The sequence below is a fragment of the Zootoca vivipara genome, chromosome 10, assembly GCF_965207765.1.
Source record: "Zootoca vivipara chromosome 10, rZooViv2.hap1.1, whole genome shotgun sequence".
Taxonomy (NCBI): domain Eukaryota; kingdom Metazoa; phylum Chordata; class Lepidosauria; order Squamata; family Lacertidae; genus Zootoca; species Zootoca vivipara.
In genome coordinates, this window is record NC_142593.1 from 29,190,101 (window position 1) to 29,217,626 (window position 27,526).

Here is a 27,526-nt window from a genome sequence, read left to right on the forward strand (position 1 = left end):
AGGAATTCTGGATCTCCTTCACTCTTGGCACAGATCTTTAAAAATATTTGAAGGTTTATGGCTCTTTTTTTGTTCGTCCCTTGATGTATTTTAATTACTTTTCTATGTACTTTGCTATATGGTTGGGAGCCTTGCCCGTGTGTATAAAATAAGATGGATCCTCTATTCATGCAGTTTTGCAAAAATGCATGTGCACATTTGTGTATGGTGTTAATAAAATAATGCACGTTAAAGATAGAAATCGTGAAACAGACAAAATAATATGGTTTTGACATTAAGCGGGGGAATCCTAACAACGATTTTTTTAGTCAAAGCAGTAGCACCAGACTGCAACTTCCCTAGCTACAGAACTGCACTATTTCTGTGTGCTGTGGGCTTACATATGCGCATAAGCATGTATATATGGATTAAAACAGTTGACACATTGTTTCTTGTTCATCAGCCTATATATATGAGAAACAACAACATAATAATTGGACTCAATGCTTCCTTTTTCAGCCATGCAGGCTTCTTTCCCCCACCTCAATCTCCCGCCTCACACTTGTCAACAGATTGTTGCTGCGAATGAGAACAATGATTCAAATTCATCTTGTAACTTACAATGATGTACATTTGGAGTTCTTTCGATGTACCTGGTGGGCTTGCCCTAGATTTATGTCTGCTGAGTCCAATAAGTGTTTGTGGAACTATTTGAAGAATATTTTTATGTAGTTGTAGAATGCTATACGTTCCTGATACCGGGCTGTTTAAAATTTTCTTCTTCTTCTTCTTCTTCTTCTTCTTCTTCTTCTTCTTCTTCTTCTTCTTCTTCTTCTTCTTCTTCTTCTTCTAGCTCAGGATGAAATGTGGAACTGCTAGTTGTGTGGGAGGGACTCACCATGTTGTTACTTCACCAGGGGCTCTGCATCCTTGTCCTAACAGACGAGAGTGTCAGCATTTTGTGATTCCCCCCCCCCTTTCTCATTTGGCTTCAGCAGCTTGATTCGTAAAGCAGTGCTGCTCTTGGCTAACCCCGTGTCACCACTTCTCTAATCTGTCCACTCTGACCTTCCACCCTCAACAAAGCGACAGCTTAGGCAGGCATAGGACTGTAAGCCGATAGTGCCTCAGCCTCCACGTGAATGAAAGGAAGGGAAATTGTTCCATATGCATTTGCTGTGGATTAGTCTATTGGCTTACTGTTGTGGAGAAAGCCTGTTAGACTTCCTGCACGTACATGGGAATTACCTGGCTTTTTATATCAGAGGTAAGCCTGACTATTGGGGTTCGGGAGATGTGGGTAGGGGGAGAGAAATTCCCAAGGAAGCCATCCAGCTGAGAGAAGTTGAAAAACATTCAAAATGAACTTATTGTCCTAGTCACCAGAGAATGTCAGAGAATGCAGCTTTTCCAAAACGTGCTTAGATTGTATTTACATTTGAGCGTATGCACTCTTTCTGTGTTTCAAGAGTAATGAAAGCAGGTAGGGTTGTTTTGTCAACTCAGACTGCATAAAAGTGAGTTCATTAACTATTTTAAATGCCTAAAACTGCAGAAATGATGTGCGTTGATAGTTTCGTTTCTCTGCTATACTGTAAAGTAATGATGCCAACACCGGATTCCTTAAGACTTGGTGGTGCAGTATAAAAACTAACTTACGGTGTATAAGATTTGGAGTTTGTGACTGAGTAATTGCCTTCTAATTTTTTTTCTTAAGAGCCCAGAACACAGAATAGCTGTAAAATAAACTGACAGAATCAAAATGAGCACAAAATTGAAAATTTGAGTAAAGATCAGCTTTCTCAATCTGAATTTTCAGGCCAGAGCTTCAGAATAGAGTTACATACCTTTGGGGATAATTTAACAGGTTGGCTATAGGAAAGCCAGCCTACAGTTAACAAGGAAAGTTCAGATTGCACTGTCATATTTTAACATTCTTGTGAATTAAGAAATCATTTTATGGGAACACAATTGTGTGGGGGGTGGAAATTAGGCACTAATAAATATAAATGCAATTTTCAATTTCTCTCTATGTGTGCTAAAATTTGTATTTTAACCTATGTGTGTTTACTCAGTAGTGAGTCCTATTGAGTAAAATGGGAGCTGCACTCGGGTGAGTGTGCATAGGATTGCAGTCTCAGTAGACATAAATAATAAACATTAATGTTTACAATGTGCTACAGGGAGATATTTGTTTTTATCCACATAACTGTCATATACCTTTCGCTTGAGACCTTTTGCTTATTTTTTCAGCTTTTGATTTGCTTTTTATGTAATGTTTTGCCACAGTTTTGAATGAATCCTCTGGTTTATATTGTTTTTTTGTGGAAGAATATTAGGAACACATTGTCATGTGTTTATGAGCTTTCTTTTGCAGTTATGACTCTTTATGATGTGATTAGTTCTTTGCCCTTATGTGTGAAGGAATGGTAGATGCGTGGATTATATTAACAACTGCACCAATTATTACACTTATTGTAGGTGGGAATATATACAAATATATTTAGTCTGTTTTAAAAAGCTCACTTTTCAATAAGATAGAGTTAAAGGGGTATTTTTCTCTTGAACTATTTCATCTGCAGTCATTCTCTTTCTTTTAAAAAATGGAATATAAGGTTAAAGGATTTAGATTTGGCTGACATTTCTCGTATATCAAATAGTACTTTAATAATGGTCTAGCCTAGTTTGCATAATAAGAAACATTATCACCTCTTCTGTTTTCCTTCAAAAGTGAATTAGCTTGATTACTTAGCTTGCACAGGTATGGAAAGGTTCATTAACTCCCTGATTTAGGTAATTTTTCATATTTCCAAGGAAGTCTTACACAGAATAGAGAAAATTTGCATCTATGAGAAGTATGAGTGCATGCACTTTAATTGTTTTAGTGATGGCTTAAAAGCTTTCTTCAGCGCTTATATCCAGAGCCTAAGATGTATGTTTCCCCACTGAAAGAGCATCTCTTACTTCTGAATAACTGTCTGTAGGATTGAGATGCCATGGCTACAAAACAAAACAAAAATCCAGTTTAGTGCAATTACTAATAATAATGCCTAATCGTTTCTGACTTTATTGCTTATTTAGCAGTTCTGCATACAAAACCACACTTAAGCCAGTTGGTAAGATATCATAGTAGCATCGTTCTATAAAGATCATGTCCAAATAACTCCCTAACACTTCATTTCTTTTGTGTACTTAGCAGGAACGGATGCAGGGGTCTGTGAATTGAATCGCGTAAGTGCTGAAGAAGGATTCTTGGTTTGAGGAAACAGGAAAGAGGAAGGAAAGAGAAGAAGAAAATACACGAGCGTAGGAACGAACGAGAGAAGAAAAACGGGGACTATGGGGAGAAAAAAGATTCAGATCACGAGGATTATGGATGAACGTAACAGGCAGGTAGGTTGCAAAATAATCCTCTTTGCACTTCACAGTCACATCATAGCATAAGTCAGATCTGTGCTTTGGGGTTAATTTTTTAAAGGGCTCGAAAACATCACACCTGCAACATTTATCTGACGTTTACAGTAATATTCACATGCTATTGTCTGCAAAGCTTCAATATTTTTATGCATATTGTTGCATGTTAAACACTTTAAAGAACACTCTCTGCATTTAATATAATACACGATCCTTCTGCTGAGGATATATCGCTGTGACACCTAAATTGTTGTGTAGGATCAGCTCCTTTCTATCAATTGCAAACTACTTTAATTCCAAAACTAACTTTGCTTAGATTGGGACTGTTGCCAATTGCAATGTCAATATTTATTTTATAAACCAGAAAAGCTCAAGGTGGTATGTTGTGGACCTGATCAAGCAAATGTTATTATTTTTCTTTGTATCCCCCCCCTGTCAAAAATCTGTCATGGACTAGGGTTTTCAGGCAGAGTACCATGCAGTCCTGAAATACCACCAATAAATCTGACACCTATATGGCAACAATAAAATTGAATTAAGACTTTAAGAAAAGTTTGCTACTTCCGTTTTAAACCAGAGTCAACCTTATAGTAGAAAGGTGTTTGCTTAGACAATCCAATTTACAGAGCAAGAAAAGTACAGAAATAACAACAACAATAACAATAACAACAACATCAAGAAGAAGAATAAAAGCGAGACAAGCAAACAAGCAGATAACATTGTAGCTTCTTACCTATTCAAGAAGTGGTTTGTGCATGTGTGTTATAATTATTTTTACTCTATCCAAACCTTCCCACAATATTATAGGATAGGTCATGATAACTGCATGTTAAACTGTTCTTTTATAGTGCAGATGTAGCTGTAAAACACACTCATACTTTACTGTTAAGGCTTTAAAAGGCTCTGATCCAGAGAAAACTGTGGGTAACAAGGTGTTGCTGACTACCAGCAACAGGCAGATAATAGCTACATGAATTATCCCCGAGGGATGCACATTCCCCCTTTTATTATAAAACTGATGAGAAGACGTACTCCCATCTGCTCTGCGCTGGTGTCTATGTACATTTCGATGCACATCCAATCTGTGCCAGCTGTGTGTGCAGAGTTCTCACTGGAAGCCGTGTGTAGAGTCCCACATCCCAGCTATCTGTGTTGGGGCTCCTTGCACATTTCACCTTGTTGTGTTCTTAGATTTCAATCCAACAAGGGCAACTTGTGTAGCTGGAAGTCAGCTTGTGTGCATGGCCCTCCACTAGCTGATGAGCCACGTGCCCCTTGTAGAAAGAACCCAACGTAGAAATAATTTATTGTTCTAATTTTCAAACAAGCCTTGTATGAAATTTAAAACGCTGCAGTGCAAGCATAACTTGCCCTCTTCATGGCAGAAAATCAAGTTTCAAATAAAGCAAACAATGATAATATTTATGATTGATGCATTCTGAGTTTTCCCTGTGGGTTACTTGTTGCCCTGGGCCCAGCAGAAAGCAATAATTCTGTCAATACCAAACCACCATATTTGCTTTAATTGTTTATAGCTTAGATTTTAAATTAAAAGTGGAATAGTGAGCAACATTAAGCATTTGGACATCAGTTGTTTTGGCCATGAGCAGATTGCCAGTTTAATAATGCATAAATTAATTTAATTGTTGAGGGGCTTAATATTTGCCCCCAAAAAGCTTATTTTGATTTTAACTGTCTATTTAAAATATGGACAATATTTCGGAAGCTATTGTATTAGTCAAGTGTTACTTTATCAAGAAATAGAAAGCTCATACTTACCAGAATATGGAGGTCCATTGGCCTGTTAATCACCTTTCCGCCAAAGTTTAGCACAATCGTTTAACTCATTCATATTGAATCAGTGGGTTCGGGCATGATTTCTGTTTATGGCATTGGCTTTCCAAGGCAGTTAGATTTGCACAAGATATTCCACAAGACTAATTTTACCACCCTTTAGTCCCATTAAAATCCACACTTTCGCTTGCCCTGCCATTTTCCCCTGGGGAAGCATGCTATTTGCCTCTGAATCCGAGCAAACGTCAATCAGGTTTTCCATGAACTGACATTTGCCCCCGTTCAGTGGTAAAGAGCTGGTTTTCCTGGGGAAAGCCGTGGGGGAAACAGAATCCTTCTGACTTGTGCCTAGAAAGCACAGGGCAAGTGGAAAACCTCTCAGGCCAATGGATGAGCCTTTAGTCATGACTAGCTCGTTTCATTTTAACTAACTTCCTCAGGATCAAACCCACAGTTAGTCATTTTAGATTGTACAGTTTTAGGATCTACGTGTTTGATCTGTAGACTGTAGACAGTAAGATACAGTTAGAAGTCTTGAAATGAACTACAATATAAGCTTACTCTTTGGGCACTAGAAGGGAAAGTTTCACATTCTTTACGGAAGAAAAGCACTGGGAAGGATTGCAAGAGTAAGGGGAAGGGGAAATGGCTACGTCCTCAACATAGGAAGCGTCCTCATACCAAATTCACCCACCTAACTGAATGGCAGGTTTTCAGAGAGGGGACATTCCCAGTCATATCTGCAGATGCTAGGAGTTGAATGTGGGGCTTTCTGCATGCAAAAGAGATGCTCTACAACTGTGCTATGTCACCCTCCACTTACTGTGAGAAGAATATACAGAAGACATGATTCATTCAAAGCTAAGCATTTTCAAAGTCCCGGTCACTTCCATGTTGAATTTCAGAAAGACTTGTTTCTTCTCTTGAAATCAACAAGGCCTAAACTTTGCATCTATAATGGCTCACTGAATGTGCTCTACAGTAGATTTCAATGATTTAGGAGGGAGAGAGAGAGAGAGAGAGAGAGAGAGAGAGAGAGAGAGAGAGAGAGAGAGAGAGAGAGAAATCCTGACCTGGAAGAAGCCAAGATTTGTCTTTCTTCTTAAGCTATCCCTGCAGTTTCAAGACGAACTCATGAAACCAATTTACAATTACGGCATTAAACTATGCTTGCCATTTTCCCTTTGTGACTGCATGTCACACATTCAAGGTTGTGTTCTCAATCTTCCCTCTCCACAACTTAACAATGTTAGAATTGTTTGACTAGTTTTAAAATAGAAGCTGAGATTCTCAAGACCTCAGGTGTATTTAAAGAACCCTAAAATCATATGCTCTGGCAGATTTTTAGTAATGCTAAAAATAATCTAGTGTGATTTGAGAGCACTGAAGTAAAATTTGCAGGGTTCTCAACCCTTGCTTTTGAGTATATCTGTGTTTCAAAGTAACCCTGAATTGAATCCACCTATGTAATACTCAGAGTAGAACTCACTGAAATTGATGGACTTAGGTTTGAAATTAGTTGAATGCAACCCACAAAACTTGCTATTGTTTTAAGCTTATTTTTGCCAGAAGGTGTAGAAGGGAATGCCCATGTAATGAGTGTGGTATGTGAAATGTACAGACAAATAAAAGATGCCCAACTCTGTATTTCCCACAGTTCACTAATGTAGGGGCAATGGGTAAGGAATAAATTCAACCCTGTTTGCATTTAGAGGCAAATATACATAGTCTGCATTTTCAAAAACAATACGAGAACTGAAACACAGCCATTCTTTGAAATTCACACTCCTCCAAATTTTTCATTGCAGTTCTCCAACCAAGTAATGTGTACAAAGATGCATACATTTGTGAAAGCAGCCTACAGAGATGCATCATATCGGGGGGAATTGCTTGCAAGAAATTAGGCAAAACTGCATTAAAATTTGGCTCTTAAAATAAATGTGCACGAAAATATCAATGTATTTTCACTTTTTTTAAAAAAAATCAGAAAATGACATGGGGATGTAGAGAAAAATGAGCAGGAACAGAAAGAAACAGAAATTTACAGATTCATTCATCCCTATTAGGGACTAGAGGAACCTTCTGGGAGGTGGGGGACTGGCAGATAGGAAGGAGAGTTTAAGCTGTCCCCTGCCAGCTGATTCTCACCTACAAATGCCTTCACTCCCTGGCAGTTTTAAATCTTCTTCCAAACTGAGCTCTGAAACCACAAGTCAGGGGTAAAAGAGGCAAGGAAGTCATTTCACAGAATCATAGAATTGTAGAGTTGGGAGGATCCCCAGGGTCATCTAGTCCAACCCTTTGCAATACATGAATCTCAACTAAATCAAACATAGCTAATTGCCATCTAACCTCTGCTTAAAAGCCTCTAAGGAATGAGAGTCCACCCCTTCCAAGGGAGTCCATTCCACTGTCAAACAGCTTTTACCATAATAAATTTATTTCTGAGGTTCAGTTAGAATCTCCTTTCTGCTTCATGTAGCCAAGCACAGGAGTACAGAGTTGCAAGATAGTACCCAGCAACTCATGAAACTGTTTAAAATCACAAAATAAAAAATACAGTTCAATAAACTTTTTTTGCAACTTTGTTTTTGCTCTTAGGAAGGGGAACATTTACCAGAAATAGAAATATATCAACAGGAGCAAGCCTAGTGAGTTAAAATACAAATCAGTAGATATTTAGAATTTTTTTTCTCAGAAGAGTTACCTTAACTCATTTAATGTAGCTTGCGCTTTCATGGGGAAGAGATTTTCAACACTGCAGTGAGACATTGACCACAAAACAAAATCCTACAACAAACTCTGCCGCCGACTCTTTCCACACATATATCTTAACAACAGTACTTGTATAAGACTGAATGATATAGATTACAGTATTGCTTAGTTATACTAGCACTGCAGTGTTTTTAATTGATTGGCAAAGCAATTCTATGGTGGCGTGACAGGAGATCCAAAACAGAGTCCTGCCAGGTTGCAGAGAGGGGTTGACAGCTATATATTACCCTTTTCCCCTTACCCCTCCCTTTGACTCAAATGGAGGGGATTTAATTTGGCAGCTCCAGTGCTAGTACAGCTTTGAGCTGATTTTGGCACTATATCAGGGGAACCAAAGGAACTTAGAAATCTGCAGATCTTTGGTTTCCCCCTGACCACTTCTCTACAATACCCCATTTCTGGACAGGCCCCTGATGTGACGGTGGTGGGTCTTTACACGGCTGCATCAGGAAGGCCTCTAGTGGGGGACCTTCCTTTCCACCTGTAGAAAAAAAAGAGAGAGTTCTGCAGCAGTCTCTGGCCCCTCAGTTGCCCTCCTAGAGTTTTGTTAGCGCCATCCATTAAAATCATTTAACTGACTGAAAATATGGCCTTATGAATCGGGCAGCAGAGTCCCATCCCCCTGAGCATTATTTTTTATTACAGGGAGATCAAAAACATAGTGGGTGGCAGCCATATTCTTGACTGAGATGTTGTCCCAGCTCTCCTACACGCATTAAAATGCTCTTCAAATATGGCGTCTGTTGTGACACACATGGGCATCATCTAAAAATAAAGAATGGGAACCGTTTTCTTCCTATATTTTTATTCATAGGGAACCAAATCAAGATGTGATACATGAGTTAAACAATTAAAAGTCATGTGAAGAAGATATCTTCAATTGGGCCACAGCCTTAGTTCATATCTGTACACCTTCTCCATCACCTATCATCTGCTGTTTGAATGTGGTGAACATTCAACGTGTCCTTTTAAATATTTTTATTTATGAATGGATTGGACATTAGAAATGGATGAGAGAAACTGGGGGGGGGGGGTTCAGTCTTCCATGGCATTCCATTTGTGACCTATACTTGGGGGGTTTAAGAGATAGATAAAGTATGCTGAATGAATTCATCTGTTAATGAATTAACAGATCTGACACACTTTCTTCTGGTTTGAATCATGAACTCAATAGGTTAGGTCACTACAAACAGAAATGATCTCATGTATGCTGTGTCATGCAAATTGAGCACAAGCCTGCAAGTGTTTGGGGGGTGGCAGAATCCATCTTCATCTATGGGCTTCTTAACTTAACGTCATTTATGTTGATTTGATAGATGGTGTCTCTGCTTCAATTGTGTGCTCATTTTTAATTCCCGTTTACAAGCATGTGCGCACACACAGCCCATCTTTTTCACTGTCTGCTTCATGCATTAAATGAAATAAGCTCTTCCCTATGAAAGCTAACGCCACAGTTCACACGCCGAGTCTTAAAAATATGAACTAAGCATTGATTCCTATAAGCTTGTATTCTTGCTATTATTTGTACCAAGACCTATTTTCTTCCTGATAGCTGTGAACAAAATGTTTTACTTTTAAGAACAATTTCCATTTCTTTCTCAAAGTAGAAAACAATGTTTGCTTCTTCAGCCTAAGGACATTTTTTTAGAGCAGTCCAATTAATTCCGTTGGGAATTACACATAATCACACCTGAAGTCATGTTTAGTTTTATTGTCTGGGATCCCAGTTTGATTTTTTTAAATGCTTCTATAACTCAAAGTATTATTCATGATAGTGTGTGTGTGTGTGTGTGATGAAACAGATTTTGAAGGCAATTGCTAAACAGATTATGAACATCGTGGCTCTGGGCTGTTTGTACAGTACTACTGAACTATATTGGAGCACAATTTAGATGAACTAGCTTCAAATGATATATTTAGATCCCACTGCTTTTAATTGTTAGTATTATCAAGCAGACAAAGTAAAAAGCAAGCCAAGTCAGTGAGTTGTCACAGACACAGGCAAAAGAAATGATCACTTCTAAAATTCATCTGGAGGGCCCTGAGGGAGTAAGAGCTGGAGGTGGGAAGCAAAACTAAAGTCATTGTGTGGAGGAAGAAGTTGCACTCTTCCTGTTTTGACAGGAAATGGAGACAAATGTGCTTCCTGACCATTTGCTCAGTAGGGAATGAAATATTCTCTGACCTTTACCTCATGAACATTTTAGCTTTGTTTTAACTAGTAAACATGTTTTCACCCCAAACATTTATTTGTATTTGCCAAAATGTAATATACGGCTGATGAGGGTGTGCAGCATACAAACTCATTTGCAGTGTGTTATGTAACGTTAAACGGGGTGAATTCTATTGCAAATGAAATGTTCTCCTTAGAACTTTATAACATACAGTTCTCCAAGGTGCAATTTCAAACCCCCCAAGATTCACGGTTCATATTCAATTTGGTATCTCTTTTGACCACCTAACTTTTCATGCATGTAGATTGCCAGTTGCCAGCATGTGTTGGTATGAGACAGCATGAAGAAAGGAAAGGAACTCTGAATCCTTCCTTCTTGCAGTGCATAACCACAAAATGCAGCTGCTACTCTGGTTTATGCTCATCTAACCAGCATGGGGTAGAAAGGAGAGAGAGAGAGAGAGAGAGAGAGAGAGAGAGAGAGAGAGAGAGAGAGAGAGAGAGAAATGTTTTAGAATATGGGAGAACAAGAGACATGAAATACTTCTAAACCTTTTAAATTCTGGATTCTTAAACACCTGTTAATTAACACACCTGTGAACTGTCAGAGGGCCTGATGTGGCTACTCTAGAGTAACGACTCCAGCATGGTCTTTTTAGGCTTTTATTATTTACAGTGTTCAGAGCGGTTAATATACATCCTTAAGGTGAGGTGTCAGAACCTCCGAATGGCGATTGGCGCGTTTTCCTCCAGCATAGAAGCTTTGGAAGACCCAACCTCTTCCCCCTACGTTTGCGTCGCAATTCCGGAGTTGGGGGAATTGGCCTTCCCCCCTGCTCCCATCTTCCTGTCCCACCTGGGGCATGGGCTCCGCAACCTTGCCTGAGCCTCGGACACTACTTCCTGACTCTCCGCTGGAGGCAGAGCTCTCCTTGCTCTCTCCAGCGCTTGGGGATGGGCTGGAACTTAAGATGGGAGGGACTTCCCTGTATCCCTTGTCCCTCACATCCACTATCTCTCTTCCTGTTACTCTTGAAGGCAAGGGTCATAATAGAGATCAGTGATCCTGTATTTGAAAACTTAGGACATGTACTGGGGTTTTTTTTTTTGTTTTTTACTAGCTAGAGGGTGCAATTTGAACAGTTTTGTTAACTCCGTGCTCCATTATTAGTTTGCTACTATTCTAATGAGACCTTTTCTATGATGTTCTAGACTGTTCTGCTTTACCACATCCTCTCTACAGTGTTAGAAACTGAGATATGAAAGCTAGGAGCTAAATGGCACCTTAAACCTAGGTTATGGGTGCCACAATGGAATGTCTAGGTGCCCGTTTTTTATAACATGAATGCAAAGCTGAAAGTGAATGAACTTCACCTTAAATCTTAGGTTCATTTTTCACATGGTCTAGTATAAAGACTGCAAAAATAAAAACAAAACCATGCTTCCCCTGTCTACCCCTTAATATTCTTATGAGGGTCCCTCAAAATGTTGTCCTTCTGTAAGGCCAACTGAGAGGCAGAATCTATCAGCTTGCCTGGTGCTGCAGCGATTTCCTGGAAGCTGAGCAGGCAGGAATTTCTCCTCCCTCACCCTCAGCACCACCAGTGGCAGTTTTAATTTGAAATCTTAGGTGCAGTACTGCACCCAGAGCTCAGAAATTGCTCTCAGTGATGAAATTCCCAGTCGCAAAATGTGCCTAGAACAATGGGAGTTTTGAACGCTGCCTGTGTAATCCATTGCACAGTTAAACTGGCATACGGTATTTAGTTCCGAGTCCATTCATTTCCATTGAAGTCAGTGACACTAAATCAGTGTACAGTACATCTTAATACTTAGCAAACTTGTCAATTGGCTTGCAAGGTGGGGTATGTGTGTGATATATTACAGCCACAGCTTTACAGCATCTCTCAGGAAGCTAGGGATCGCATGCTTGTGCTAGTGACCATGGTTCTCTTCGCAGCCCCTCTCAGTGCTGTCTTGTCCCTGTGAATTATCCAGAAGGATTATAAGAACATGGCAGCAGGCTAATGAAGTGTGCCTGGCTGCTCTTTTTAAAGATCCTTTCATTTCATGGGTCCTGCCCAGTCATTACACAAAGGAAGATTTGTCAGGGGGGGAATCCTTCAATGATGCTTTGGCCCATCACTGCTGTGGAGTGTAACCATAAAGCTGGTAGAAAAGGAGCCTTTGTTAAATCATGATTTGAAAACACAGACACACACAAGGAGATGCAAACGTGGGAATCTCATTACTGCAGAAAGTCATGTACAGCTTTTTATGAAAGCTAATTGTGCTTAACTGCTTTGGATGCTTTTTCAGCAAACACATGCAAAAATGTGATATCCTGGAGTAAAGAGACTTTCTGGCTTTGGTGGGGAAATATATAGAAATATATAAGGAATGGAAAAAGCAAGTGTTGCTGAACAATAGTAAAGTGTTGGATCCAGAATGAATTAGTCCATAGCTGCCAAGTCTCCCGTTTTTCGCGGGGAAACCCCGTATTTAAACCCGTTTCCCACTGTTATCCCGAATAGAGAAAAATCCCGTAAATCCCCCAGATTTCCTACCTGCCAGGGAGGCTCCTTCTGCACATGTCTGGACATGCGCAGAACCGATTTTGGCTGCCGCTCTGCCCATGTCTGGGCACCGGAAATCAGGCAGCACTGGCACCAGAAGTTGCTTCTACGCATGTCCAGACATGCGTAGAAGCAACTTCTGGTGCCGCGCTGCTGCTGATCCCACATTTTTCTTACCGTGAGTTGAAGGGTACGAATTAGTCACACTTGGGGCTTGTTGAAATCTATGTGAAAAGTTAGTCATCCTGGATTAAGCTTAAATCCTGCTGATTGTCATGGGAATGAAATGGAAATAACTCAGCCTGCAATCCTAATTCCACTTACCTAAGAGTAAACCCCATTGAATATAGCGGGAATTGTAGACATGGTTAGGACTGCGCTGTTAGTCCAGATCGAATGCAGCATGCCAAGCAATGTTAAACTGGCCCTTCAAAGTCCTTTGTAATGCTTATAAAATTATTTTAAAGCAAGGAAGCTTCATTTAAATATGCAAAGTACTCAGCAGATATAATTCCTACCTACACATTGTACGCTTATTTCTCTATAGAAATGCCATGGTATAATGGCTCTAGTTTGTAGAGCGAAAAAGAATTTAAAAGGTCACAGTGAGTCCCTTCTCCCTCCACACACTTGGTGGACATCAGCACTGTTATTATAGGATGGTCAAAATTATTCTGCCAGCTTACTAAAGGGAGAGACAGGAATAGTCTGGGGAGTGGGGCAGAGGAGGGGCAATGACGGCAACAACAACTACACCCTGTATCATTCCCTATCACCACAAGAGCAGATGACAAAGTGGGTAGATTTGTGGCTTTTACCTTTCACCAGTAATTTTTGCTCCTACACGGAGCCATTTAAAGCTAGGAGTGGCACAGTATGTCATCTGTAATTTTAGATAAACATAAACAATGGCCAAGTGCTGTTCCTTTTTTGCTACCACAAATTGTTGGGGTGGCTTCTAGGTGGAAGAAGTCAAATTTGTTATGTTTTACAAAGTTTCATTATATGTGAGGGGGGACCTGCCTGCCAAACAGGGAAGCTTCATTCACTACAAAGCAAAATGCTACTTGATCTCTGTCTGCAATTACCATACGCATAGGATCATATTGCAGTTTGTGTACAGATTTTATATTTCAACAAGTTCTAGTCCTGTTCACTTTCCCTAGGGCCATCTTCCACCACTGCTATTTCAAGGACCCATCTTCCACCAGTGCTATTTAAGGACTAAGGACTCATTCATGACCACTTGAGCCCATGCTTGCCTGTGCTGTTTTTCACTGATGCAGCCCAAGGCTGAGCCAGGAACTTGAAAGCTGCACGCCATGTGCTAAGTGAAGACAGACTGGCTTTTTGCATTTCCCAACTGCTCAAAATGCTATGGTGGTTTGTCTATGATCAACTTAGATTGTGGCAGGCCGGCAGCATGAATGAGAATGAACTTTTTAAAACCACAAGCTCAGATGGTCATGCGAATGATCTGTAGTGTTGTTGTTGTTTTCAGGGGGTGCAGCTGGCAATTTATATCCTTAGTGTGGTTCCCCTCTCTCATCATGTTCCCCTCTTTTTAGTGGGACTCCTCAGCTCCATTGTCCATATCTTCAGCTCCTCCTTGCATTGCTTTGACTCGCTCTCTAGCTAGAGAGCCCCAGTGAGCAAGCTGTTGTCCTCCCCATTACTGTCATCATTTACTTGCTCACACTTTCAGAGTCAAAGAGCTAATGCATCTGGAACCCTGCAGGAGAAAGAAAGAAAAAGTCAAGGGTAGAGGAGAGAGGAATTGATGAAGGCAAGTTGCAGATAGAGGGAATTTTAGCACACACACACACACACTGTGGCTTCATAGCTACAAATTCCCCTTTCTGAAATTGTCTTTTAAAAAAGGATGTTGGGGATTTACTTTAGTTGGTTTTGTGCCATTTCTCTAGCATTATTAGAAGACCAAGGGTGTTTTCAACTATCTACAGCCGGCCGGATGCAGTGATGTCTTATAACCAATGACTGACATGTGAATTCCTTTTGCGTGTTTTGAATGTTAGTGAGCTGTGAAGTTTTAGTTGTCTTTCCTATCTTGCCGTGCCTGGTGGCAGAGTAGGCCGAATGTCTCTCTAAGGAGGGACTCAGTTGAAACTTAGTGATGCATGATATACTTGGAGGTTGCCTAGCACCTGGTTTGCTCTCCAAGTAAGAGCTGTTTTACACGTTCCTTTATTCATGTGTAGCAGATTTCCACCCGATGATTATCCTCACCATTGTTGCTACTTGGATCCTGAGGAATGCATGGGGAGTTTTTATGCCAGGACCAGATGTTCTTAGCAGCATCTGTTGCTTGTGCAGAAAGTCTCCACAAAATCCTGATGATCCGTGCGGCAAACCACACTAGACAATACAACCCTTGTTATGGCAGCCAACACAGGGAAGCCTTGAGCATAATGTAATGTGTAGACTGATATTAATTCTGAGTGGTAGAATAACGAAGTGCTCTATGAGAATACTTTTAATTTGAAGTTCATCTTTAGGAACGTTGGAAGTTGTCTTGCACCATGTCAGAGCATTGGCCCACCTTGCTCCCGGGGGATTCAATAGATTTATCTGGAGATGCAGGGGACTGAATTCGAGACATTCTGTGTTCAAAGCAGTTCCTTCTACTCATGTTGTTGCTACAGAGTAACCTACAGGCCTGGAGAGCTTCACAATTTTCTTCAGTATCTGAGCCCATGTTAGTTGTGCGTGTTTTCTTGGCAGCATTGACATTCTTCCAGGAAGACCGGTGCTCACAGTGGAAGTGAAGGGCACTTTTGGAAGGCATGATTAATGGCACTGGAATGTTCTGGAGCACAGGAGATGTTGCAGCAGAATGGTGCTTCAGGAAGAGTAGCCAGAATTTGGTTTGCTAATTGAGGGAGACTGAAAAGTGGATTAGTGAATAGAAAACAGCAAGTAAGCAGAAATAGTTGACTAAAGCAACAAGCAATAGAAATGATATAGGGCTGTTGGTCAGTGGTAGAGATTTTGCAGAATGTTCCAGGTTCAGCCTCCCGCATCTCCAGGAAGACTGAGAGATAACCGTGTCTGAAATCCTGCACAGCTGGTGCCAGTCAGTGTAGGCAATGTCGAGTGACATAGGCTGATTCAGTATAAGGCTATGTTCTCATATTGGTGAAAGATGGGTGGTTCTTGAAGCTCAGAGCCATACTGGGACTGTACTAGGCCCAGTCATACCAAAATGGGATAAGGCATACTTAAATGAAGACTTGACATTAGTGATGGGGGAACTGTTTTGCTTCATACCCTAATTGCATCTTCTATCCATGATTCATTCACAAAAGGAGCAGGGGCAAAAAAGAGAGAGACAGGCAGAGGGACCACTTACAGGACCACAAACCCAAGCATGCAGGCAAACAAACAGGAAAACGAATGCATTCATTCTGACATGGGTACACAGACAAAAATACCCCTATCAGTTTTCAAATCCCAAGAAATGATACACACCCACAATGCAGCAAAATCAAACTTGAGCCTGACCTTTCTAAAACTTCCCTTGCAGTTGCCTCACTTCTGGCTCTCTGCAAAAGAAGACGGCACAGGCATGTTAACTTATTTCTCACGGGTCTTCTGGGTAAGAACTTAGGCAAATTGTTTGTTACAATCGGACCCTTCTCCCTGTCATATTCTTCAACTCTCAGTACCTTTTGACTCTGTATGGAAGTGGCATAATAGAGGAATAATCAACAACACTTGGAAAAGGGGCAATAACATGCACTGGTGATAGAAGTCAGAAAAAGTAGTTGCTTCTCCAGAGTAGGAACTGGGTCCTACTTTTGAGGTTCCATGCTCTGCCTTCAGAATCTCAGGGTGTGAACCTCAGATGACCTGGCTACCCTCCTGGCTAAACTGTTTTCTGAAGATCAGATTGCACTACGTTGCCTGTAGACGCTCTTCAGATATTTAGAGAGCTTCTTTGTGGATGCCCTTACGAAGAGTCTCACTGCAAAACTATATACGTATATACCAATTCTGTACTGCAACCTGTACTCCAGTTTCTCAAATTATTTCTTCCCCCGAGAATGAAGCTCAGCTGAGGATATTATGGGGTTTTCAGGAAATGCAGTACCCAGGAAGGCTACAGAGTGCAGACCAAATGGATAGATGATTTGTGGAATGAAAAAAGGCATCCACAAACATCCCTTGAGAAACTTGAATGTATGGCAAATACAACGATCCCCCACCACACACCCTTTTGATAATGGACACATGTAATTTCTTTTCTCATCTGTTGGTAGAGAATGATAAAAAATGTGGGGATAGAGAATGATCGAAAAACATTTCAGCATAGCACACAGACCACATTCATCCTTTTTGCAGACAGTAGGTCATCCCTGAGTAAGACCTAGCTAGGTGGGCTCATTCCTCTGGCATCCAATGCATTTCACTGTTTTGTTTAAGCACCATCATGCCTAAGTTTAGACCTGTAGATACAGATTGTCTGCTTCCACGTTTGTATATAGTTGTGTATGGTGCTGAGTGGTGTGAACAAACTTACAGAAAATTTAGTGTAGCCAGTAGGGTAGGGATAGCCAACATGGTACCCTGCAGAGGTTGTTGGTCTACATCTCTCATTGGCCCAAGTCAGCATGATCAATAGTCAAGGATGATAGCAGTGGTAGTCCAACAACATATTGGCTACCCCATTGCAGGGTTTTTGTGTGTGCACATTAGTCCAACAAATGAAAACTTTCATGAGCTAGATCCATATTCTCGAACATGGACTGAGACAAAGAGACAACATGTTTTAATAATTCATGAAAACTATATACTCAGCAAAGTTTTCCCAAATTAAAGTCAATGTCTGCCATTTCAATCTATGCTCATCAGCTAATTATAATTAGCTGAATAGCTAATTGAGCAGACTGGAGACCAATTCAACTTTTAGAAATATAATATTGGTTTTTAAATTTTATTATTAATGTGCATTCAAAAGATAATATACTTTTATTTTTAAAGTATGAATAATAGAAAAAAGAAAATCCATTCTTAAATACCTTTAAAGATGTTCCAAATAGTTTCTGAAGTCTTTGAACTTTCAACTGTTACTAAAAGAATAGATTCATTTTTATGACAAGTTATTGTAAAAGTATGAGATATTAATGATTTATGATGATATTGTGTTAAGTGCAAAAATGTCTTAAGTTTTTAACTCTAAATGAGTGGCATATTTGAAAAGAATAGTGAAATTTCTCTTTCACTTTAGAAACCGTGATGCATAAAAACAGTTTTATCTCTCTGTGAACAATGGTAGCATCGTGATATAATACATTTGGAGAAGATGATAATGAATCAATGAGCAATTAAGATTACATTTTAAAGAGAAAAAAATTAAACGAAACTTTTATTCATTTCATCTTTTTAATTGTGATGAAAAGAAATCATTTGCAATGGTCTGTGACACGTCTTATGAAAATTAGTATGTGCTGTGTAGCATATTTATGTGGTCTCCTAAATGTTCAGGAGGACCTAACTGTAAACACAAACAGTGGCCTTAAAGATATTTCTGTCCCAAAGTGTACTTTGATGGTGAGAAGCTGTAAATTCTGAGGTTTCTCTGCAACAGAAACCATACTATATGCAGACACTCCTCCTCCAGTGCTGTGGTCTGCAAGTCTGATTGAAAATAGCCTGAGATGCAGCACAGTATGTGGGCTTCGTGCATCCTACTCATTCCATGTCCTGGGCTGTACTCAAGTCATGTATTGCCATTTCCTGTGAAGCAGAGACAGACTTAAAACAGCATTAAGTTCAAAGTTACCAGGTCTGATGGGTTCAAAATGATGGTTTGACTGCCCCCACACCGTCATGCATGCATACAGTACTTAAGCATTTCGATCAATTCCAGTTGTGTAAGTTGACTTGCCTTCATGAGTTCAGGTGCTTTGTCTAGATCATTTAATACAGACTAGTGAACCATGGGACCCAGGTGGCACTGTGGGTTAAACCACAGAGTCTAGGGCTTGCTGATCAGAAGGTCAGCGGTTCGAATCCCTGTAACAGGATGAGCTCCCGTTGCTCGGTCTCAGCTCCTGCCCACCTAGCAGTTCGAAAGCACATCAAATTTGGGGATGCCTGCTCTAATTGAATATTATATCCAAAATCCTTAGCCCATTTTATCACAACCATCTTAACTTGTTCATCTTTAGTATGCCATTCTAACAATTTATACATCTTTGACAACATTTTACCTTTACACTCTAACAACTCAGTCTCAAGTTTTGATTTAGTATTTGCAAAGCCATTATTTTTAACATCATTCTTAAAAACATCATGCAATTATGATTTTGCAACCAATCGGTCAATTTTCCCCTCAACTCTTCAAAAGACTTTAATTTTACCTTATTTTCAACTTCTGTTAACAAATCTTTATACGTGGCCCATTCCCCCCCCCATATTTTTCTTTTTAACCACTATAGGGATCCATGTACTTCCAATACCTACAGCAGGCATAGGCAAACTCGGCCCTCCAGATGTTTTGGGACTACAACTCCCATCATCCCTGACCACTGGTCCTGTTAGCTAGGGATGATGGGAGTTGTAGTCCCAAAACATCTGGAGGGCCGAGTTTGCCTATGCCAGACCTACAGCATAGGTGATTATAGGATGAGTGGCTTTTCTCCTGCATGGTGAGCTACACCACCAGATTTTCATTTTTACACAACTGCTTGTCACCCTTTGCAGTCAGTCATCATAGAGATGAAAAGAAAAGATGGACTAGGGGTTGGGGTTGGGGTAAGGATAGAAGCACATGGATATTTGCTTTCTTCAAACCCAGCATATTTTCAAAGGAAGCTGTGGTCATCAGGTCGCCCAGTCCACAGCCTGGTTAAGCCTATTCAGTCCCACTGTTCAGTTGTTCAAACCTGTTCTTAGATAATTTGTTACTGGACTTCAACACTGCTGCATACATATTGGCAATTAGATAATAGCTGTTGTATGTTGCAGTTCATCAAAATTGTTGGATAGTTAGTAGCTGTAAACTGGGTTCAATCCAGCTGTCCAGGTTTGACTAGATGGTGGCTCAAACCACCCCTGAAAGGAGAGAGAGAGAGATAATTTTGTAACAGGAAGATTGAGATGGCAACACAGAACATCATTTGGGTTTTGTTGTAGAAAATAAATGTGCAGCGAGTTGGCATCTGGCCACGTTTCTTTTAGATGGACTAGCTGGTGGGATTAGACAGACTTAATGTCACGTTTTCCATGGCATGACCGGCCGAGATTTCATGGCAGACTGGGGCTGCTGTTAGCATTAGCCTGCATTAGCCATGTAAGAAGATAAAACGACAGCTTTATGAGCCATGTACAGTGGAGTCTTTTACGTCTAGCAGAGATCCATGTGCAGAGGTACTTTTACTTATAGCATTAAAGAGCTGATAGTAACTAGCATATCATTAAGTAGCCTTGCCCCGTGTGCACTGTAGTGCTATGATTTTTACTATAGCTATCTTTGATTTGGCAAATTGCTGTAGAAGCTTGCAGTGGACTTTATCTCGCAAACAAGCAATGCTATATGAACATGCTGTTCTATATTGAAGAGCTTTTTGTTGTTTTTATTGTGGACAGGGTGACTTTAAAGTAGGCAATAAAGTTATCCAGTTTTTATGTGCACATCTTCCTTCTGTTAAGGCAATCACGGTAGAGCAACAAAAATTTAATGTACAAAGAAATGCAGTTGCCATGATCATTTGCCTGGGCGCTATTTCTGTTCTCCCTGTCCCAAGTAGGATGCAGAATTCTCCACTCTTGTGATGTGTATAGGGAGAGGATATCCAGTTTGGACGGAGAAAGGCTCCTGTTTGAGGCCCTTGATGGCCCCTGCCAATCAATGCTCTGGTTCACACATGTTAAGCCGTAGTTAACATTAGTTATAGCTAATATTAATTATAATTTAATAAACAATAGTTAAAGCTGAGTTGTCTGGCAGATGATCACTTCAACCTTGGCTTCCTACATCACAGAGTGGTTAAAAGCTCCAGCAACAGCAGCTGAGCCTTGAGAGTAGTTTGTATGTTTTTTGTCACTCTTCAAGCACGGCTCTGTAGCAATGACGGTTCCTTAGCTAAGAAGGGGGTCCAAGTTCACACATAATGCTAAGCTATGGTTAACATGAACTAAGGTTTATAAGCTAGCTATGAAACATGATTAACAAGCAACCTTTAATCATAGTTAATAAAACATAGTTCAGTTGATGGGTTAAGTTCACACCCATCTCTAAGCCATGGCATAATAAGCCATAGTTTAATAAACCATGGTTTATCATATGTGCAAACCAGACCTACATTAGAGGTGATACTGAGCTATATGGTCCAATGTTCTGACACAGTATAAGGCAGATTTCTATATTCCTACATTTTTGTACTTGTGCTCTAAATATCAAATGTGAATCGGCCCTTGTTGTGTATCCCTGTATCAATAAATGGAACCCCTTTTCAAAACAGCTATTATAAGATTATTAGTTTAAAAAATGGCATGAATTTGTCAAGTTCTGGTTATTTTACTTGAACAGTAGCATAACTAGTAAACTCATTTTTTATTGTCTCAGGCAGAGACTAAAATTAGGAGGAAGAAATTGGGAAGATGGGGTGGAAGAAGAGTGCAGGACCCTAGTTCATTGCTACTTCATTTTGTAATTTAATGTACAAGTGCATATATATGCCTGGCTCATAAGTGCTTGTATTAGCTTCTTTATTAATATTTGCTGACGTTGGAAGATGTTAAGCAGAATTGTTTGTTTGTTTGTTTGTTTGTTGATATTCTGCCTCTCCCGGGTCAAGACTCAATATCTCACGACATAAATTAAAACAGATACAAGTTTATAAAAAAACAAAATAAATATAAATAATAAAATGTTACAATATATGAAATGTAAATATCTCTAAATGAAATATAAATAATAAAATGAAAGCAGTATCCTTTGTATATTTGATGGTTTCTCAAAGCTAAGATGGAGTCAGATTGGTAGCATACGGAAAGGAGTCTGCCCTTGGAAGAGAGTACAGTACATTAAAAATATTGCTAGGACTGCACTCAAGGTAGCAAATTTTAGTAAGAGAGAAGCAAAAGTTCATGAGTCTGAAAATATATGAAACAGTTTGTGTATTGGCAACAAAGTATTTTGAATTGCCTTATTACGCAGAGGGTTCTAATGTCAGTATTTTGAACTTGTAAATAAGAGCAGAGACACCCAGCCCAGATTAATCATTATGCTTCTCGCCTTTCTCGAGCATTAAGCATTGTTCATATGTCTTTCCTCAGTTACTTAAACGTCAGATATATTTATATTATTTGTTGGTACTATATTTAGGTTGGCTGTTTCACTTCCCTCCTGAATTTGTTAAAGCCCAGAAATTATAGCAACTGCAAGGTAACATTTCATGAAAAGCAAAAGAGACGGACCTAATTTCTCCCTTTCTTTCTTTTTTCAGGTGACATTTACGAAGAGGAAATTTGGGTTAATGAAGAAAGCTTACGAGTTGAGTGTTCTCTGTGACTGTGAGATTGCTCTGATAATCTTCAATAGCACCAACAAACTGTTTCAGTATGCCAGCACTGATATGGACAAGGTGTTGCTGAAGTATACAGAGTACAATGAGCCACACGAGAGTCGAACGAATTCAGATATTGTTGAGGTAAGAATACACCTCTTGCAATTCCCCCCACCTATACTTTGCCATGCAAGTTTCATACTGACTTTGTTTCCTTCATGTCCATTACTTGATAACGTTCAGCTGAAATAGCTACATGTGGAATACAGGACAAAGCAATATACTATTTGAGTCACTGTTTGAGTCCCTTAATTAATTTTGCTTCCATTTTATATTTATAAAGAAGTCACTTCCATCCAGTGCAGAAATCCTTTCTTACTGCCAAGCACGATAATACAAGCCACCACCTTCTTAAAACGATGGATTGACATTAGAGAGATAGGTAGCTAGCTAGATAGCCATCCAATAGATTTTCTAATGTGAGTGCAGGTTAAACATCATGTAAAAATCTTACGATGCAAAGTAAACCAGGCCTTTTACACATTTGGCCTTAATGTATTGTCCAGTGTGGTTTGAAATAAATATTTGGTTGCTTTGCAAATAAAGAAAGGAAAACCCAGAAGAGCATTGATTCCCAAATGCATTGTATTTCTTGTTTGCTGCCATTGATTTACTCTGTAATCTTATGACAGTACTTTTAAGTAAAGATGTAAACAGATAGGTGAGTCACCCTAACCAGCCTTAACTGTCTTTGAGAAATACTTATTTCAATGTAATGATCTCTGAGAGTTTTGCTGCTGATTTCAGTGGAGCCAGAATTTAAGTGCCTGTCTGCTTGGTGGCTTCCTGCACTTTTGGTTTTATGCTTTAATGCAAATCCAAAACTGCACAAAGCAATCCCATAAAGAAGAAGTTTGTGCTATCCTTCCCTGTGATAACTGTACCAACCATGCTGGCTCTTTGGCTGACCAGACACCATGGTTAAGGTTTAGGGAATGCCTGGGTAGCATATTGTTTGAAGCTCCAGAGTCTGCAGAGTCCTGCTCAGAAATCTGAGTACCAAGGAAGGTAAAGGACGTGCGCTCTGGTTTCCGTCAGTGTTCCGTTCCACCAAAAGCGGTTTAGTCATGCTGGCCACATGACCCAGAAAGCTGTCTGTGGAGAAACACTGGCTCCCTCAGCCTGAAGTGAGATGAGTGCTGCAACCCCATAGTCACCTTTGACTGGTCTTAACCATCAAGGGGTCCTTTACCTTTTACCTTAGCTAATACAGTGGCACCTCGGTTTATGAACACAATTGGTTCCAGAAGTCTGTTCATAAACTGAAGCGTTCATAAACTGAAGCGAACTTTCCCATTGAAAGTAATGGAAAGTGGATTAATCTGTTCCAGACAGTCCATGGAGTACTCAACCTGAAGCGTACTTAACCCGAGGTGTTCATAAACTGAGGTTCCACTGTATGCTAGTTCCTCAACCAGTCAGCCTGGCCAGTAAATAAATAATATGTGGCAACTATGCTTTGTGACAGGATGTTCAGTAGTGAGTTTGGTGGCCGTGAAGTTGTGGCCGTTCACAGTTTTGTGTCAACAAAGGTTTCATGCTCTTTCTACCAAAAAAGCAAAAACTGCAGGGACACGTTGGCAATCATTTTGATAGATTCGAATTGTTAAGCGATAATCACACAAAAGAGAGACAAAATGCCTTGAGTACTGTTTCTTCCATATGGCTTGCTGGCGGCTAAAATAGCTTACTAACTTGAAAGGATGTGATTTTCTATATTCAGACTGAAATACAGAGTGCAGAGGTCACTCTGGATTCAGCACTGTTTCAGGGTCAGAGGAAATAGTTTTGCAGCTTGTGTGGGTGTTTTTTTGGGGGGTGGGGGTAGAATCTTTACATTAGGGGAAAAGGAGGGGGAAAACTTCAGTGTAATTATATTGTTTTACTTGATAATTAGCATCACTGTTGCTAGTACAATGAAGCAAGAAAACAAAAGCTGAAGAGGCAGGCAGCTTCACACACAAAAGTAGCTTGAGTACATGTCTTAGTGCAGAATAAAGAATTGCTGTCTTTTAAATATTTAAATGCGCCAGGGAAATGCAAAAAAAGAAAACCAGAAATCATCTTCTTTTAAGGTATCCAGGATTGTTTGACATTGATCTCATTCACATATACTGTAATGCTAGCCCAAAACGAGAAACTGTTCTCCCAAGAAAGTGATATTTATCTTTTCATACTACAGGATTTAGTGCAGGATTTCTCTCTCTCTTCTTTCTTTCTTTCTTTCTTTCTTTCTTTCTTTCTTTCTTTCTTTCTTTCTTTCTTTCTTTCTTTCTTTCTTTCTTTTCTCATCTCTCATCTCTGTGATTGTTTAACAGACTTTACCACATGGGTAGGCAAACCAAGGTCCGGGAGCCAGATCCAGCCCAATCGCCTTCTAAATCTGGCCCGCAGACGGTCCAGGAATCAGCATGTTTTTACATGAGTAGAATGTGCGCTTTTATTTAAAATGCATCTCTGGGTTATTTGTGGGGCATAGAAACTCATTTTTATTTTATTTTGTCAAAATATAGTCCAGTCTCCCACAAGGTCTGGGGGACAGTGGACCGGCCCCCTGCTGAAAAAGTTTGCTGACCCCTGCTTTAACAGAATCCATACTGCTTTTTTTGCCACATATTGGCATCTGGTATGTAGTTGAGTCTTCTTTACTTCACAGTGATGCTGAGCACATGTGTGGTGATCAGCCTATAAACTGATGTTCTGCTTCTTTCTAAAATGAAGAATTCTTAGCCTATTCAAACTGAGCAGCTTAGAAGCATGGCCTCGGTCAGAGCAGGAGAATTAGACGCAATTTTGCTTGTAAAGTATATATGTGGGAACTGCATGGAGGGGTTAGGGAACTAAGTGTGTTTTCAGTTCTCAAGTTCCAAATATGACTGCTCCCTACAACACACACTGGCAATGTGCATCCTTTTATTTTAAAAGCTATTTTATTTATTATTCATCTTCAATGGATTCTGCTGGAGCTAATAACACAGAGTACTTGCTATCAAATGTCGGAGGAAAACTGCAGTGGGACTATGTGCCCTTGACTCCCAGGTTTTTTCAGAAAATAGAGATTTGATATCCTTTGCTTATCTGACAGGGTTTTCACAGCAAATTCAGGTATTAGACACAACAGAGCAAAAAATAATCATCACAGATCAACTTTTTGACCTTCTAAATAATAATAGTTATTACTGAAATTGCTATCATAATCATTCCTCCCACTTAACAGTGAATCAAAATATACGTTTGGAGACTCTGAGTGTTGCCCTTACTAGTTTAGACAAAAATATAAAGGCAGTGAACAGACTTTTAAAAAAGAAAGAAAAAAGTTTTACCTATGAAATGAATTTGCTTTGGGACTCTGAAGGCTTTAGCATCTGGTATGAAATTATCTGGGCTTTTTCATGATTTCACGATAACATTTTATTACTTAAGGTTTTATTTGTCCATCCCGATCCCCCGGCACCACATTCTCATTAGTTGTACAGTGGTACCTCGGTTACAAACGCTTTGGGTTACAAACACTTCGGGTTACAAACTCCCGGAAGTAGTACCTCAGGTTGAGAACTTTGCCCCAGGATGAGAATGGAAATCACACACCGGCGGCCCGGTGGCAGTGGGACGCCCCATTAGCAAAAGCACGCCTCAGGTTAAAAACAGTTTGGGGTTAAGAACGGACCTTGAGGTACCACTGTATTTCATAACCCGAGGTACCACTGTACTTTTAATGCACATTAAATCATTTGCTTAATTGTAGCACTTTGACATCTTGTGTTTTCTTCTCTATGACTGCCTCCTCAATTCCCATCCCTTGTTATACAGAGTATTGCAAACCTTTCCCATCCCCTTTCTTGATTCTTCATTTCCATTCTCTCTCGTCTTTCACATAAATCATGCTTCTCTCTTCCTTCCAGACCATCGCTCACCCTTTTTTGTTACCTCCAGCCAATCACTCTTTTATTTCTCTGGTATTCTCACAAAGCTTCACCCTTTCCTGTCCTCGCAAACCCGCTCCTTTCTACCAAGTCCATGGCTGCTACTTCACAGTTCAGATTCCCTGCTTCCCTGAAATATTTCATTTCTCTCCCTTCTAGAACCTCCCTCTCAGCAATTCTCTCCTCAATTACACAAACACAGACACAAAGACACAACACAGAGACATTCCCGCATCCCCTTCAAACATTTTGGAAACTCACAACAACTCACTCTGCTGAGCACTTTTGATGTTCCCCATCTAGAGATGGGGGAGAAATTCAATTTTTATTGATTTTATTTTTAATGAGAAACTGCCTAATTCACACCTCACATCACTGCATGAAATGAAACATAATTATTCAATGAGATACTCACTTCTCTTAATTCTGTGATGCAGTTTACCAACAACACAATGCTTATCAAAATGGAAATATTAGAAGAAAGTATACATAAAAATGCATATATTAATGAAAATAATGTACAGTCATACCTCGGTTTAAGTATGCCTCGGTTTGAGTACTTTCAGTTTAAGTACTCCGCGGACCTGTCTGGAACGGATTAATCCGCTTTCTATTACTTTCAATGGGGAAGTTCGCTTCAGGTTAAGTACGCTTCGGGTCAAGTACGGACTTCCGGAACCAATTGTGTTTGTAAACCAAGGTACCACTGTACATTAATACATCATGTTAGGGGGAAATGTGTATATTATGAGTGTGAAGTGTGAGCCAGGAAGATACCATGTCAAATTCACTTTGGCCAATCACTAAAGTAATTTTCAGCACATTTCATTCTCAGTGCTGCTATTTCCAGTTCTGCAATGTGCAGAGTTGTTGTAAGCATTACTGAGAAAATGGTCTAGTTTAGAGGAAACATGCTTGTTCTAAGAAACCATGGTGCCTGAGTGCTGCATCCTCGTCCACTGAACTTTAACGGTTCTGTCACGGTTATTAAATTGCAGCTTCCTGATGTATCCAGTCTGGAAAGCTGTAGTTTAAGCTCTGTCTACAAAGCAGAAACCAAGGGATACAGTGGTTCGATAAGCCCTAGAAATCGTAAATTAAGGCAAAGGAGAGAAAGGAAGAGGCAGCGCTGGATTTAGGGTGGCGTGGGAGGTGCCGAGGGGTTGCAAAATTATAATAAATTAAGGAATTATTGTGAAAATAATAAATATTTAGGGGAGGCACTAAATTTTATCCTCACTCAGGGTGCCATATTACTGAAGTCCACTCCTGAAACCATGTGGACAAAACCCTCATGTT

The 27,526-nt window shown here is 39.9% G+C and overlaps 1 protein-coding gene across 20 annotated transcripts in view; it reads left to right on the forward strand.

Moving 5' to 3' along the window:
* Positions 1-27,526, forward strand: part of MEF2C (myocyte enhancer factor 2C) — a 170,104-nt gene that overhangs the window by 69,007 nt on the left and 73,571 nt on the right. For 14 of the 20 annotated variants that reach the window (XM_088653047.1, XM_088653048.1, XM_060280208.2 and 11 more), the window contains 2 exons: positions 3,176-3,372; positions 22,185-22,388. In XM_088653047.1, the coding sequence (XP_088509173.1) occupies positions 3,319-3,372; positions 22,185-22,388 (258 nt within the window). In that variant the 5' untranslated portion in view covers positions 3,176-3,318. Of the gene's footprint in view, positions 1-944; positions 1,247-3,175; positions 3,373-22,184; positions 22,389-27,526 lie in introns of those variants that run through there. The other 6 variants (XM_088653049.1, XM_088653050.1, XM_088653046.1 and 3 more) reach the window with 3 other exon arrangements.